The 16,019-nt window shown below is 36.5% G+C and overlaps 2 protein-coding genes across 2 annotated transcripts; both read right to left on the bottom strand.

Annotated features, from left to right (window-relative positions):
* Positions 1-351: 351 nt before the first annotated feature.
* Positions 352-1,272, bottom strand: LOC122428886 (olfactory receptor 5AC1-like). Its single transcript, XM_043449022.1, has one exon. It carries the CDS (start codon positions 1,270-1,272, stop codon positions 352-354), a length of 921 nt encoding a protein of 306 aa, XP_043304957.1.
* An 8,538-nt stretch (positions 1,273-9,810) lies between these two features.
* On the bottom strand, positions 9,811-10,731 carry LOC122428667 (olfactory receptor 5AC1-like). The gene has a single exon (XM_043448686.1). It carries the CDS (start codon positions 10,729-10,731, stop codon positions 9,811-9,813), a length of 921 nt encoding a protein of 306 aa, XP_043304621.1.
* Between the last annotated feature and the right edge of the window lie 5,288 nt (positions 10,732-16,019).

The raw sequence follows: 16,019 nt of genomic DNA, 5'->3' as shown, positions 1-16,019 counted from the left end.
ACTGAATCTTCCTCTAAAAAAATATAAGTTCAGAAGAGCTTTAAATATGTGTATCTGGAAACACAAGAGTTCATATTGCAAAGATTTAGCAATTTGGGGATTCATTTTTCGTCTTCATCCTTGACAATTAAAACAACAAAAAAGTCAGTGATGATTGTTCTTACTCTATTCATTATTTTGATGATCACATTAACTTATAACTAAGACAAGCATATCTAGACTAAATATTATTATTCATTCATTAAACAGCTATTCATGAAGTCCCTACTATATGAAAACCCAGAGACAGTCATTACACTTTATTTAAAAGGAGTAAAATGTAAAGAAAATGAAAGATTTCCTGAGAAATATTTATTTCTTTATCAGTTTTCTACATGCAAGTAAAACTTCTTTGTTTCTTAGGCTATAAATAAAGGGGTTTAGCAGGGGAATTATAATCGTGTAGAACAGTGAATACATTTTATCCTGATACTGATCAGGGCCAGACCCAGGACGCACATACATGAAGAAGAGAGTACCATAGAACAAGGAAACAGAGAGAAGGTGGGCGCTGCACGTGGAGAAGGCTTTGCTCCTGCCCTTTTCAGACTTCTTTTTCAGGATGGCAAAGAGGACACAGGTGTAAGAGACCATGATGCTCATAAAAGTAGAAGCTTGTATAAAAGAGGCAGAAATAAAAAGCACCAAAGCATTAATAGATGGATCAGTGCAAGAAATTGTAAAAAGTGGCAAGATTTCACAGTAGAAATGATGTATTATGTTGGACCTGCAGAAAGTTAATCTAAATAATAATCCTACATGTATCATAGGATGCAGAAAACCAATCGCATATGATGCACTTATCAACCAAGTGCAGAGTCTGTTGGACATCACCACTGGGTAAAGCAAGGGGCTGCATATGGCTGCATAGCGGTCATAGGCCATCACCACCAGGAGGAAACATTCTGTGGTGGCACTGAAAGCAAAAGTATAAAATTGGGTGATGCATTCAATGAGGGATATGTGATCCTTAGATAAAAAATTCATAAGCATCTTGGGAGTCACAGAAGATGAAGAGCAAGCATCTGCAAAGGCCAAGCTGCCCAGGAATGAGTACATGGGGGTGTGAAGATGGGGGTCCTTCCAGATGAGAAAAATCAGTCCAAGGTTGCCGGCCATGGTGGTGAGGTAGATGACCAGGAACACCAGGAACAGGGGGACCTGCAGCCCTGGGAGACCTGTGAGTCCTGTGAGAACAAACCCCGTCACCAGGGTCTTGTTTGCCCCCATCATATTTACTCAGGCTGATCACTGCAATGGAGAATTGAAATGAAAAATAAGGGTCACGAAAACATATTGGATGGTAATATCTTATTTATCTGTGTCAGATACCCTAACTGAAGGTACAGAGTCTCCCTTTTGTAAAGCACACTGAGGAGTATTATAGGTATATTATAAATATTATAAGTGATTTTCAGAAGTCAGTGTATATATATATATGTATATATACATACATATATAATTACTTAAAGGATTATGGAGGAGGTTCTAGATGTCTACCAGTTAACTTAGTCCATATCTTGTCACTCATAAATATCTTAAAACTGAATGTATTGTATTAACTTTGAAAGTTTTTACAGAATTGAGTAAAAAATGCATACTGCATTTTATACTAAAATCTCTAAAAGTGAGACTCTGGTTCACTGTTTCATAGAAACTCTTTCATATATTTTCTATTGAACCAAGAAATAGACTATACCTTTATACTACTGATAAATATATATAATTTTTTCTCTCTAAGACATGAGTAGGGTAAGAAGACAATAAGTTAAAATCCCGTTTCTGCTGATTTCTATCCATTATCATTACATTGTTTGATTATATACAACAACTTACCCCATATTCCTAATAGACTCTTGATTTTACATTCATGAAAAACACTCCAAATTTCAAATAGATTCTTGTTATATAATAATTTTATCCAACAAACTCTCATTTATGATCATAATCATTCATTCTGTCATCAAACATTTTTTGTTTGATGTCCTATGATAGAACACTGTTAATCCTGGCTCAGTCAAATATAGAACCTCTAACTCAGGTGTTATAATGAGATGCTAAAATAACCCCTCTTTTAAGAAGAAAAATAACTGACACTAACCAGTTCATCTGCAGATTTGGGGAAGATCTAAGAGATGTTGTTAAACATGTCAAGTAAATAATTATCATTCAATTAACCAGGAATGTTTTAGATATATCAAAGGCACATAATACTAAAAAATTGTAGCATCTTTTTCCTACCATGTTTGAAATTAGAACTGGGACTTTCGAAATCAGAGTGGATTAAAATCTTGCAAAAGACACAGCAGTCAAAAAGATTAGCCACTGTTTTGGAGCAGTTTCAATTTAAATAGTAAAAATTAGTAAAAAATAGTTTTTTTAAAAAATGGTTGTTTATATGCAAATCAAATAATGAAAAAGATGAACTACATTGATAGGAAATAACTAATATAAAGATATCTGTGGTGGGGATTAAATTGATACAGACACTAAGGAGAACAGTGTGGAGATTCCTTAAATATCTAGGAGTAAAACTACCATGTGATCTAGCAATCCCACTACTGGGCATATACCCTGAGAAAACCATAATTTAAAAAGACACATGTACCCCAATGTTCATTACAGCACTATTTACAATAGCCATGACATGGAAGCTATCTAGCTGTCCATTGACAGATGATGGTAAAGAAGTTGTGGTACATGTACACAATGGAATATTACTCAGCCATAAAAAGGAACAAATCTGAGACAGTTGAACTGAGGTGGATGAACTTAGAACCTGTTATACAGAGTGTTATATATAGGCTGTAACACAGCCTATACTTACAGAGTGAAGTAAATCAGAAAGAGGAAAATAAACCTATATTAATGCATATAATGGAATCTAGAAAAATGGTACTGATGAACTTAGTTGCAGAGCAGAAAGACAGTCACAGACGTAGTGAGCAGCCTTGCAGACACAGTGGGGGAAAAGAAGGGGGGGGATGAATTGAGAGAGTAGCACTGAAATGTACACATTATCATGTGTAAGACGGATAGGCAGTGAGAAGTTGTTGTATAACATAGGGAGCTCAGCCTGGGGCTCTGTGAAAATCTAGAGGGATAGGATGGGGACAGGATGAGGGGGAAGCTCATGAGGGAGGTGATATATGTATGCTATAGCTGATTCATGCTGATATATGGCAGAAACCACTATAATATTGTAAAGCAAATATTCTCCAAATAAAAAAAAATTTTCAAGATATCTGTGAAGCAAGTGATCCTGGGAAGCATGTAAGAAGGCTAGATCCTGTGGAAACCCAGGAGGTAAACCTAGGTCCACATCATCACAATGCATTTCATCAATGAAAAATTGTGCAGAACTCTAAACATAAAAGTTGTTTTGTATATCCAAGTCCCTGCCTGGTTTATAAAAAGGAGAGTATGGCCATTTAGAAACAGCTGATCTAAGAACATAATCCTGCAAGGGAGTACTCAGAATTGTTGGATTCACAGCTCCCTGCTTTCATGATATGTCCAGCTAAGTGGGAGTCATTCCAAAGCAGATTTTTATTTCTATAACCTAGTCACCAATCCTGTACAACGTTGTTGAAGATTTCACTGCCAAGTCTCTGCTGGCCTGAAATATTTTCTCCAAGTGCCTACTTTATAATTCAAAGAGAGGACACCATGTGGAAAATTTAAGGAATATAGAGTTTGTGAAAAATTCAGTTCTGACAAGATTAACCTCTGAAAAGTAAGCCTATAGAAGAATTGGAATATTTTTTACAAGAGACGCTATGTTGAGAAAAAGTTCTTCTGCATCTTCATATAGAATAGGAAGAGATGATTTGAGATTAATATTAGGCTTTTAAAAGTATAGAGAGTTGGTTAACTTGGCAGTGATTATTAAGTAAGCACACTGCTGTCAAATCCCTGAAAGGAGCACATTATCCTGTTTTACAGCCTGCCTAGAATATAAGGTGTGACTCCGGGCAGATGTGGTCAACTCCATCTCTCTGCCTATTTCCAGAGAAGTACAAGGTAAACAAGAACAAGGATGAAGGCAAAGACAAACTGCCCTAACAGCTCCATAACCCTATGATTCTTCACTGTTGGAAAACCTTCCAGATTCTGTGAAAGCACAATAAAGGCCAGAATGAATTCCACTTTTACAGATAAAAATATTAAATAGATTAGCTCTATAACATATGTATTCTAGCAAAGAAAATTTTCACAAAAATGTAACCAATTTTCTGAAGCTAATTTTACCTCTAAATTATTAAGTGATTATACCTAAAACAATGTATGGCCTTGTTTTAAGATTCTTATCTGTAGCACCCTGGATTTTCTAAGGAACATCTGCCTCCAGCCTGTGAGACTGAGTCCTCTTTGCTATTTAGTCAGTAGCATAGCATAGTGGTTAAGCACACAAACTCTGCATGTAACAGCATGAATTCAAGTCTTCATTCTCCAAGTATATATCTTTGTATCCATGAGATCAGAGAACACGTGTGTATGTGCTTAGTCGCTCAGTCATGTCTGACTCTTTGAGACCCCATGGATTGTAGCCCACCAGGCTTCTCTGTCCATGGGGATCCTCCAGGCAAGAGTACTGAAGTGGTTGCCATGCCCTCCTCCAGGGAATCTTCCCAACCCAGGGTTCAAGCCCAGGTGTCCTGCATTGAAGGCAGATTCTTTACCGTCTGAGCCACCAAGCAAGCTGCACAGAAACCAGTATATATTTAACTATTCAGTTTAGGATTGCTTTCTGTTCTGTTTTGTAGATAAATCATCTGAAAAGTAAGTCAAATATTTTGACAGCTGATGAGAGATTCTAGGTACTAAAAGTAACTATATTCTATCAATTTTTATGAAAATAATAACAATAAAATAAATCATTGCATTCTCACCTAATTCCTATAAGCAGATGCAGAGATGCCATAAAATACAGACTTTCATGAAGAGCCCAGGGTATAAGAACAAAAATGTCAACAAAGATTCATCTCGAATTAATTTTCTTGGAAAATACACTCTGAAGAAAAAGGTATTATTTATATCGTCCCATCTTCAAGTCTATTTGTGCAGGTAATATTAAAATTCCCCCAGTGCCATCAAAAGATTCCCTATAGAATAAAGTCAACCTACTGGGCATTATACACTAATCAACAAATCATTTCAAACATATTGTTTTACAACTATTACTTTTATAACCTGCTTCTTTCTTTTAAAAACAAAACAATAAAAGTTTAGTTGTAGAAAAAAATGGAAAATGTAGGAAGTACAAAGGAAACAAATTCTTCTAATTTCACTAATCACTGATCATTGCAGCTAACTTTTGGGGTTTTATGTATAATAATACACAGACATTATATATGTATTTATATTCATATAATTTATATAAACATTTCTATATATAAATAATATTATGGTAGTGCTATACATAGTTTTTAAAGAATAACCTCAGTTGAATAATATATTACTCACATTTTCTTATGTTATTAGTTTGTAAAACCTTTTGAATTGTTTCCTTGGCTACATCATTATCATTAAAAGCTATAATTATGTATATGCACATAACCACATAATCATATTTATTTATATTAAACTTGGAAAGATATATGCCTGGCCTATATATATTTGGAAAAAATATAAAATTACTGAGAGCTATAAAAATTTGTACTGTAGCTGTGTAGTATAAAGTCAGGAAGGTTGATTCCTCCAGCTCTTTTTCTTTCTCAAGATTGTTTTGGCTATTTGGGATCTTCTGTCTCCATACAAATTTTAAGATTTTTTGTTCTAGTTCTGTGAAAAATGCCATTGGTAGTTTGATAGAGATTGCACTGAATCTGTAGATTGCTTTGGGTAGTATAGTCATTTTCACAATATTGATTCTTCCAGTCCAAGAGCATGATGTATCTCTCCTTTTCTATCATCTTTAATTGCTTTCATCAGTGTCTTATAGTTTTCTGCATAAAGGTCTTCTGTCTCCTTAGGTAAGTTTATTCCTGGTACTTGATTCTTTTTGTTGCCATGATGAATGGCATTCTTTCTTTAAGTTCTCTTTCCAAACTTCCATTGTTAGTGTGTAGGAATGCAAGCGAGTTCTGTGTATTGATTTTGTATACTGCAGATTTACTAAATTCATTGATTAGCTCTAGTTATTTTCTGGTTGCATCTTTAGGATTTCTGATGTATAATATCATCATAAGTGCATATTATTATACTCATTGCACACATGAAGAAATTAAGGCACTGTCTACTGAGTTAGCCTCAAACACTCATTCTTTCTTCTCTCTATGCACTAGCAGATTTAATGGAGTTTCTTGTGATCATGTTTAACCTCATCAGAGACCCAGGAAAAAAACAATAGGTCTTCTGATTTGATATCCTATGCTTTTCCACTGCTTCAGGCTGCCTCATTTGTAAATGGAGGAAATATCACCTCATTATCAATTAAGATGATTTAGATGAACACACTTTGAGAGTCTTGAACTAATAATTAAATATGAGGTCGTGTGTCAGTCCATTTGGGCTGCCATAAAAGCATACTATCTAGACTGCATAACTTATGAACAGCAGAAATTTATTTCTCACATTTCTGGAGGCTGGGAAGTCCAAATGAAGGTGCTAGAATGACCGAATTCCAGTGAAGACCCTTTCCCTGGTTATTAGCCTACATATTCTCACCGTGTCCTCACGTGGAGAATAAAGGTAGGGCTCTCTCTGAAAGCACTTTTATAAGACTCTCATCCCATTCATGAGACTCCACCACATGAGACTCCACTCATCCCATTCATGTGGCTCCACCACATGGATTAAGCAACTTCCAAAACCCTACCTCTTAATACCATCATCTTTGGTGAGTGAGTAGTGAAAGTTACTCAGTTGTGTCTGATTCTTTGTGACCCCATGGCCAATAGCCCACCAGGCTCCTCTGTCCATGGAATTCTCCAGGTAACAATACAGGAGAGGGTAGTAATTCTCTTCTCCAAAGGATCTTCCTAGCCAGGGATCAAACCTGGGTCTCCTGCATTGCAGGCAGATTCTTTGCCTTCTGAGTCACTAGGGAAGCCATCATCTTTGGGGTTTTAATTTTCAATATATGTGTGCTGAGGTGATGCACATGTTCAGACCATAGAAGGTAGGCTTTCCTTTAGGAAGAAATCAGAATTCAGACTCCAACTTGCTCGCCATGGATGCTTGAGCAATATTAGTCATTTGACTTTCAAAATGTGGTCCAGTGCCCACAGATGCAAAGGAATCACCTGAGAATCTTCTGAATAATGAAAAACCTCAGACCCTTCCCACCAATGATTTGCTGAATTCAACAGCTGTGGGCTCATGCTCATCTAAGTTTGATAATGACAAACTCAAGTGAAAAATCTCTATATTATTGTCTACTCTTCTGCTTAAGTGACCAAATTAAATATTATATAGAGGTTATATACCCCAACTATATAAATTAGTAGTAGACTAACCTAGTAGACTACTTCAGCTGATATTCAGTGGATTGATTTTAATACCCTATAATATGGACAGAAAATGGAGAGCTATCCAACTAAAATTAAGTACCTGCCTAAATATGAGACTCCAATAAGGCAAGAAAAGAATTTCTTAGGGATTAATTACAGTTAGCTTTTTGTGAATTGCTAATCATCTATCTTCGTGGAAAACTGGTTAAGTTTCACAGTTGTTTCCAGCCATTGTCAACAGTGGCTGTACATTAGAATCACTCGGAGAGGTTTATAAAACTACCAGTGCCTGATAATGCCTCCTACAGATTCTAATTTGCTTGGTTTGGATTGATAACCAAGAGTGAGAACCACAGTCTGTACTCTCTGGGTGAGAAAGAAGAAAATATTCAAGACTGGTTGATGACATTTATTCATTTACTGGTTCTGTCACTTGTTATCAACAGGGTCTGACACATCAAAAAGTTATTCCTTTTCATGATATGCTGTAAACTGGATTGAGCATTACCTGAAATGCCCCAGTTCTCATGGTATGTAGGTATTATGTGGATTTCAAACCACCCAATAGATATGTCAGTGACTATCTATTGACACACAGCAATTGCATAATGATCAAGCCTAAACCATCTGTGTGGCACATAATAAAAAGAAAGCTTTGCCACTGGCTTTAACTGTGAGGAGATGGAGACAGGAACTCCTACAGAGCCTCTGCATCCACAGGGAGCAACCTGCTTAGAAAGGGTCCTCACAGCAGAGTCAGAGCTCAGATGCATCCCAGGATTGAGGGTCTGAGGAAACAAATCCCAAACACACTGTGCTAAAGGCAGTCAGCCCATCTGGGGCTTTGGAGTATCTGACCCACATATTATTTCCTCAAATCAATTAATAGGCTACAGAACAGGAGAGGTATCATGTTCATGGGGATATCATTTCCTTTATTTTTCACTAGGGTATTCACAAGGCCAAATGTTATAAAGTCAGGAGGCAAGAGGCAAAAGGGCCAGATGAAAACTATGCATAGCTTTTGTAAGGAAAAATCCATTTAAGTTATGTAATAATGGTTTGATCAAGTACACCCCTCGATTCATGTAGCTGCCTATTCCTGATACATACACACGCTCTCTCTCTCACACACAAACACACACACACACACACACACACATATATTCAATCAGTATGTGTGTGTCAGGAAAAAAGACTCAGTAAGATTACTTAATAAATTAAGAAGTTTTTGAAACTCAGAACTTTCAATTATATTACAAGAAAATTATTTTAAGAATTTGTTAATTTTCATACCTTCTTAGGAATGTGATACAAATCTAACTTAATTTGTAAAATTACTATTAAAACTCTTAGAAATTTTCATTTAACTGCCTCAAGTTTCATTATTTTTTAGTAGTTTAGTCGCTAAGTCATGTCAGACTCTTGCGACCCCATGGACTGTAGCCCGCCAGGCTCCTCTGTCCATAGGATTTCCCAGACAAGAATACTAGAAGGGGGTTGCCATTTCTTTCTCCAAATATTAACAAAAGAGAGAGTTTTGAAAAATTATGTGCTCAGGAATTATTTTGCAGGGCACAAGTAGTTTTTAATAGAAATTTCACGTGGACTTGAATCTTTTTTTAAAAGAATATAAGTTCATAAAAATTTTAAAACATGTGTATCTGGAAATAGAAGAGCTTATACATATTTCGAGCTTAGCAATTTGGGAACTGCAGTTTCACTTACAACAAGTAAGTGATATCTTGGGCTTCCCTGGTGGCTCAGACGGTAAAGCGTCTGCCCGCAGTGTGGGAGACCTGGGTTCGATTCCTGGGTTGGGAAGATCCCCTGGAGAAGGAAATGCCAAACCACTCCAGTACTCTTGCCTGGAAAATTCCATGGACTGAGGAGCCTGGCAGGCTACAGTCCATGGGGTCGCAAAGAGTCGGACACGACTGAGAGACTTCACTTTCACTTCTTTCAAGTGATATCTTACCCTATTCATCAGTTATTTTGAGAACCTAGGTTCACTTATAACTAAGGCAAGCATATCTAGTCTAAATATTATTATTAATTGAATTAAAAACTTCTTAGCTGAGGTGTGTGTGTGTGTGTGGTCATCGCTCAGTCATGTCCAACTCTTTTCCGACCCCGTGGACTGCAGCCCTCCAGGCCCCTCTGTCCACAGAATTCTCCAGGCAAGAACACTGGAGTGGGTTGCCATTCCCCTTCCCATCTTAGCTGGTCCCTATGTGCAAAACCCAGGTCCAGTTATTATACTTTATGTAAATGAAGAGTAAAAAGGAAAGACTATGAATGTTTTCCTGATAAATATTTATATCTTTATTATTTTTCTAAGTGCACCAAAAACTTCCTTGTTTCTTAGGCTATAAATAAAGGGATTTAGCAGGGGAATTATAATCGTATAGAACAGTGAATACATTTTATCCTGATATTGATCCTGACCAGACCCAGGGCGCACATACATGAAGAAGAGAGTGCCATAGAACAAGGAAACAGAAAGAAGGTGGGCACTGCACGTGGAGAAGGCCTTGCTCCTGCTCTTTTCAGACTTCTTTTTCAGGATGGCAAAGAGGACACAGGTGTAAGAGACCATGATGGTCATAAAAGTAGAAACTTGTATAAAAGAGGCAGAAATAAAAAGCACCAAAGCATTAATAGATGGATCAGTGCAAGAAATTGTAAAAAGTGGCAAGATTTCACAGTAGAAATGATGTATTATGTTGGACCTGCAGAAAGATAATCTAAATAATAATCCTACATGTATCATAGGATGCAGAAAACCAATCGCATATGATGCACTTAGCCAAGTGCAGAGTCTGTCGGACATCAGTACTGGGTAAAGTAAGGGGCTGCATATGGCTGCATAGCGGTCATAGGCCATCACCACCAGGAGGAAGCATTCTGTGATGGCACTGGAACCAAAAACATAGTACTGGGCCATGCACTCAAAGAGAGACATCGTTTGACTCTTGTCTAAGGTGTTGAAAAGCATCTTGGGAGTCACCGAAGATGAAGAGCAGGCATCTACAAAGGCTAAGCTGCCCAGGAGTGAGTACATGGGGGTGTGAAGATGGGGGTCCTTCCAGATGAGAGAAATCAGTCCAAGGTTGCCCGCCATGGTGGTGAGGTAGATGGCCAGGAACACCAGGAACAGGGGGACCTGCAGCCCTGGGAGATCTGTGAGTCCTGTGAGAAGAAACCCCGTCACCAGAGTCATATTTTCTTCTGCCATATCTGACCAGCTAATCTCTAAAATAAAAGAGTAAGAGAGGGAACACTCACAAAAGAGTCATAAAAACAGTGAATTTTTACGTTACAGACTGTAAGACATGCTTCTCATTTAGTTAGTAGTTCGTAATTTGTACCTTCACTTGTCTACTTTTATATACATTCAAAATTATCTGTAATAAAATATTTTAAAATTATATTCACCTAAATTGATAGGTAAATTTCATGCAAATCCTTTTCAATCTACCGTGGGTAACAACGTTTTTAGATTTGCATGAACTCATCTTAAAATTGACATGGAAGAAATAACTTCTCGTTCTGCCCAAGAAATATATAAACATTGAGTAATCAAGAATACCTTAACTGATGTTGAACAATAATGTAGAGACATAGTAATCAAAACATTAATATAGTGGCATAAGAAGAAGCCAGAGGATCAGTGCAACAGAATACAGAACTCAGAAGTAAGTTCCAATATACATGGGAATGTGGCATGAAATAAATATGACAGTTCAGTAGGAATATGACAATTGATTTAGTGGGTTATGCTGACAATGTTTGCTATCTGTCTGGAAATATTAGTAAGTACTGTTAATGCTTCTGCCCCACACCATAGATATTGCCTAAGTAACTGAGAAGGCAATAATGTAACATAATGAATAGAAAAATTATTATCCAAGAGAAGAAACCCAGTAAAATAGATAACTTGAATGCATAGCAAAATAATATCCAACAGAGTCAAAGAATATGTAATTAGTTTGGAAAGATATCTTGCATGTATATTAAAGACATAGATCTATGTCTATAATATAAAATAACTAAAGTATAGATTTTTTTAAGAGGCAAGGAATTTAATAGAAGAACATAAAGCATGAAAATAATCAAGTTTACAGATGAAGAAATCAAAATAACCAATAAATAAAATGAAAATATGCCCAAATTTCTATGTCACAAATACACACAGGTACATGAACAGACACACAAAAACAGGTGGATGCCTCCTTTCTCATGTATCAGAATAGCAGAAATAAAATGAATAAAAATACTGCTTGTTGACTGAAGTGAGAACAGCAGTACTTTCATATGTTATTTGTGGAACTATGAATTGCAACAGCCTTTTTGAAAAGCAATTTTATACGATCCCATTTAGCTTAAAATACATCTATCCTTTCATCTGTCATTTTATATATATATATATATATACATACACACACACACACACACACACACACACACACACACACACACACACCCTAGAGATCAAAGCACTATACAAAGCTATACAAAGATAAATAAACCAAGAATAGTTAATGCATTATTGTTCAGAGTAGCAAAGACCATGGTGTTCATGGGGTTCTCAAAATTAGGAAAGGAGCATGTCAAGGCTGTATACTGTCATTGTGCTTATTTAACTTATATGCAGAGTAACATCATGTGAAATGCTGGACTGGATGACTCACACCTGGAATCAAGTTTGCCAAAGAAATATCAATAACCTCAATATGAAGATGATAACACCCTAATAGCAGAAAATGAAGATGAACTAAAGAGCCTCTTGATGAGGGTGACAAGGGAGAGTGAAAAAGCTGACTTAAAACTCAGCATTCAAAAAAATAAGATCATGGCATCTGGTCCATCACTTAATGGCAAATAGACAGGGAAAAAGAAGAAACGGTGACAGATTTTATTTTCTTAGGCTCCAAAATCACTGTAGACGGTCACTGCAGCCACGAAATTAAAAGACTCTTGCTCCTTGGAAGAAAAGCTGTGACAAACCTAGGCAGCTTATCAAAAAGCAAAGACATCGCTTTGCCAACAGAGGTCCATCTAGTCAAAGCTATGGTTTTTCCAGTAGTCATGTATGGATGTGAGAGTTCAACCATAAAGTAGACTGAACGCCAAACAATTGATGCTTTCAAATTGTGATGCTGGAAAAGATTCCTGAGAGTCCCTTGGACAGCAAGGAGATCAAACCAGTCGATTGTAAAGGAGATCAACCCTAATAGTCATTGGAAGGACAGATACTGAAGCTGAAGCTCCAATACTTTGGCCTCCTGATGTGAAGAGCTGTCTCATTGGAAAAGACCCTGATGCTGGGAAAGATTGAGGGCAAGAGGAGAAGGGGGGCAACAGAGGATGAGATGGTTGGATGACATCACCAACTCAACGGAGATGAGTTTGAGTAAACTCAGGGAGACAGTGAAGGATAAGAAAGCCTGGCATGCTGCAGTCCATGGGATCTCAGAGTCAGACACGACTTAGTAACTGAACAACAAGAACAGACCAGATGTGTGAATAGTGAAATGGTTAAATAAACCAGAGTACATTTATGTTACAGAATATAATTCAGTCATGAAAAAAGAGCTATTCTACCTAATTTAAATTTGGAATTTCCATAATGTATAGTTATCTCAGAAGAGGAAGATCCAAAGAAGTGTAAAATCTATGGTCTCATCATTGTAAAACAAGCAGTGTATTTTTTAAATCTCTCTTTTACATTGAGGACATGTGAATAATAGACACTAAGTTTATAGTACTGGCTTTTCTGGAGTGAGAGTGGAGATAATAACGAATAAAGTAGAGAAGTGAAAGAATAACAGTTCCATGAGTAAAGCAACATATATATATAGGTGTGTGTGTGTATATATATATATGCATATATATATATCATATATGTGTATATATATATATATATCTCAGAAATATTAATTGGAAATTAAGAACCTTAAGAAATATTTACCCTGCATAAATTGGCCCAACTCCTTTTAGAACCTCAAATAACCAAATCATTGCTAACCTTACTTTTAGCTCCTGTAGAGTATTATTATAATTTTGACAAGAGTAACTTTTATGAATTTTTTTCTCAAGAGTTAGATAACATGAAGAGTCTTTTGAAGTTACCTTTAGTGACTTTAGTGTACATACTCATGATTACATGTAATTAAAGAATTTTAATTATGTATGATAAACCTAAAGCCAGAATTCCCATTCTGAAAACTTACAAATAAGTTAACTTTGGGCTGTAGAACTTATGTCTCAATTTTTAAAACTTCATATTATAAAATACACTCTGATTTTTTCTTATCATTACTATTTTTTTCTATTTTTCATTCTTCTATTAATCAAAGTTTATTATTTAAAAATACCTCAACAAATGTGCTGTCTACACAGTAAAAATGCTAACTGAAATTAGAATATGCTTGTTCACACAAATATTTACTTGCTTGCTCAGATTTTGTTTGCTGACTTCAAAAAAGAAAAGGCCTGTATACAGTTTTAATATCTTATTTAGATATTTTCTTATAATAGAAATTACAATGCTATAATAAAAATTATGAAAATGTCTGCATCCTTACCCAGCTCCTGTAGAATATGGGAAAATGAAAATGTGCTGCTTTTCTCAAAGGAGCATAAAAGGTACAGAAATGAAGCACAACTATTTAAGCATTGCTTTTCCTTGGAAACGAAAAACTGGAAGGATATAACATTTCTTTCTCCTATTTGCAAACTCATTCTTAAAAAGTTTTTAAATTCCCTTAATGCTTCCAAAGTATTCCCAGTGGGTAGGATGAAGTCAAAGCTGTTCTACTGGGCATTGTAAGCTAATCATCAAATCATCCATACACTTTTAGTTATAACAATTAAAACTAAACATAATGTCCTCAAAGTTCACTGTCAGGGCATGTTTATAAAATGTCACTGAATAGAATTTAGCTATTTTCCTTCCTCTTATTTTTCTTAATGCTGCCACTCCCCAACTACCTACCTGACTTGCTCATTTGAAACTCCCAAAGATACCTTAGAATTAACACGTCCAGATCTGAAATTATGGTCATCATCTATTCCGCCCTCAAACCTGGTATTCTTCCAGGGTTTCCTGTGACAGGAAATAGGGTCACAAACCAAATGTTTATCTATTAAGTATGTCTTAAATCCAACTATTTCTTTTTATGCAGTCAGTACCAAAATATAAAATATATTCATCCCTTGCCTGGCTTATTGAATAACCTCCTAACTATACTATATGCATCTCCTAATACAGTCATCTGATCTATTTTCCACACCGACACCAGACTGATTCTTTTACTGTTTCAATACCACACTGTAGCACATGCCTGCTGCCATTTAAATGTTGTTAATAATTTCTCATTGAAAATAAAATAACAGCTGAAATTCCTTTTTAGTTTTTTATTTTATATTGGACTATACCTGATTAACAATGTTGTGTTAGTTTCAGGCGTACAGAAACGTGATTCAGCTATACATATCCATGTATCTGCTGTTTTTCAATTTCTGTTTCCATTTAGTTTGTTATATAATATTGAGCAGAGTTCCCTGTGCTATATAATAAATAGGTCATCATTGATTATTTATTTTTTAAAAAAGAAATTATTTATTTATTTGGCTATTTCAGGTCTTAGTGGTGACACACGGGATCCTCCTTGGGTCATGTGGGATCTTTTGTTGTGATGCATGGACTCTATAGTTTTGGCCCACGACCTCCTTAGTTGTGGCGCACAGACTCTAGAGCTATGGGATGTGGGCTCAATTGCTCCCCAGAATGTGGGACCCCTGTTCCCTGAGCAGAGATCAAACCCATGACCCCCCCACTGCAAGGCAGACTCTCAACCACTGGACCACCAGGGAAGTTCCGTTACCCGTTTTAAATATAGCAGTGTGTACATATCAATCCCAGACTCCCTATCTGTCCCTCTCCTCAACCCTAACCCCCTGGTAACCATAAGCTCGCTCTCTAAGTCTGTAGGTATGTTTCTGCTAACAGCTGAAATCCCTAAGCCTCATATACATGTTGCTATACTGAGAAATAGGCCCAACAATTAACTCTATGCAGTTAAGGAATTTTATTGCATTGTATGTGTGTATCATTTACAGTAACACTAGTTGAACTTATAGATAATTTTCAACATCTAAGTAAATTGAGAAAATAGAACATAACTTCTCATTCATGGTGAGTATAGATCACATGTTCCTAATTGTTAGATTATTCTACCCCACTGATGATGCAGAGTCCTAGGCTCCATCTTATCATTCAGCATTTCCCACACATAACATTCAGTATTGCTTTTCCTTTAAGCCTTGGCCTTTTGGCCACAAGGAGTGTGGGATCCTAGCTCTCCAACCAGGGATTGAACCTGCACCCCCTGCAGGGGAAGGTGAAGTCTTAACCACTAGACTGCCAGGGAAGTCCCCACACATGACTTTCTTCAGTGATTGTGTTCTCATCTGGATCAAGCTGGAAGGGGAAAATTCATGGGGGATTCCAACTGTGAG

The sequence above is a fragment of the Cervus canadensis genome, chromosome 27, assembly GCF_019320065.1.
Source record: "Cervus canadensis isolate Bull #8, Minnesota chromosome 27, ASM1932006v1, whole genome shotgun sequence".
Classification (NCBI taxonomy): domain Eukaryota; kingdom Metazoa; phylum Chordata; class Mammalia; order Artiodactyla; family Cervidae; genus Cervus; species Cervus canadensis.
Note: the sequence above shows the minus strand (reverse complement) of the source record. Positions and strands in the feature narration are given on the sequence as shown.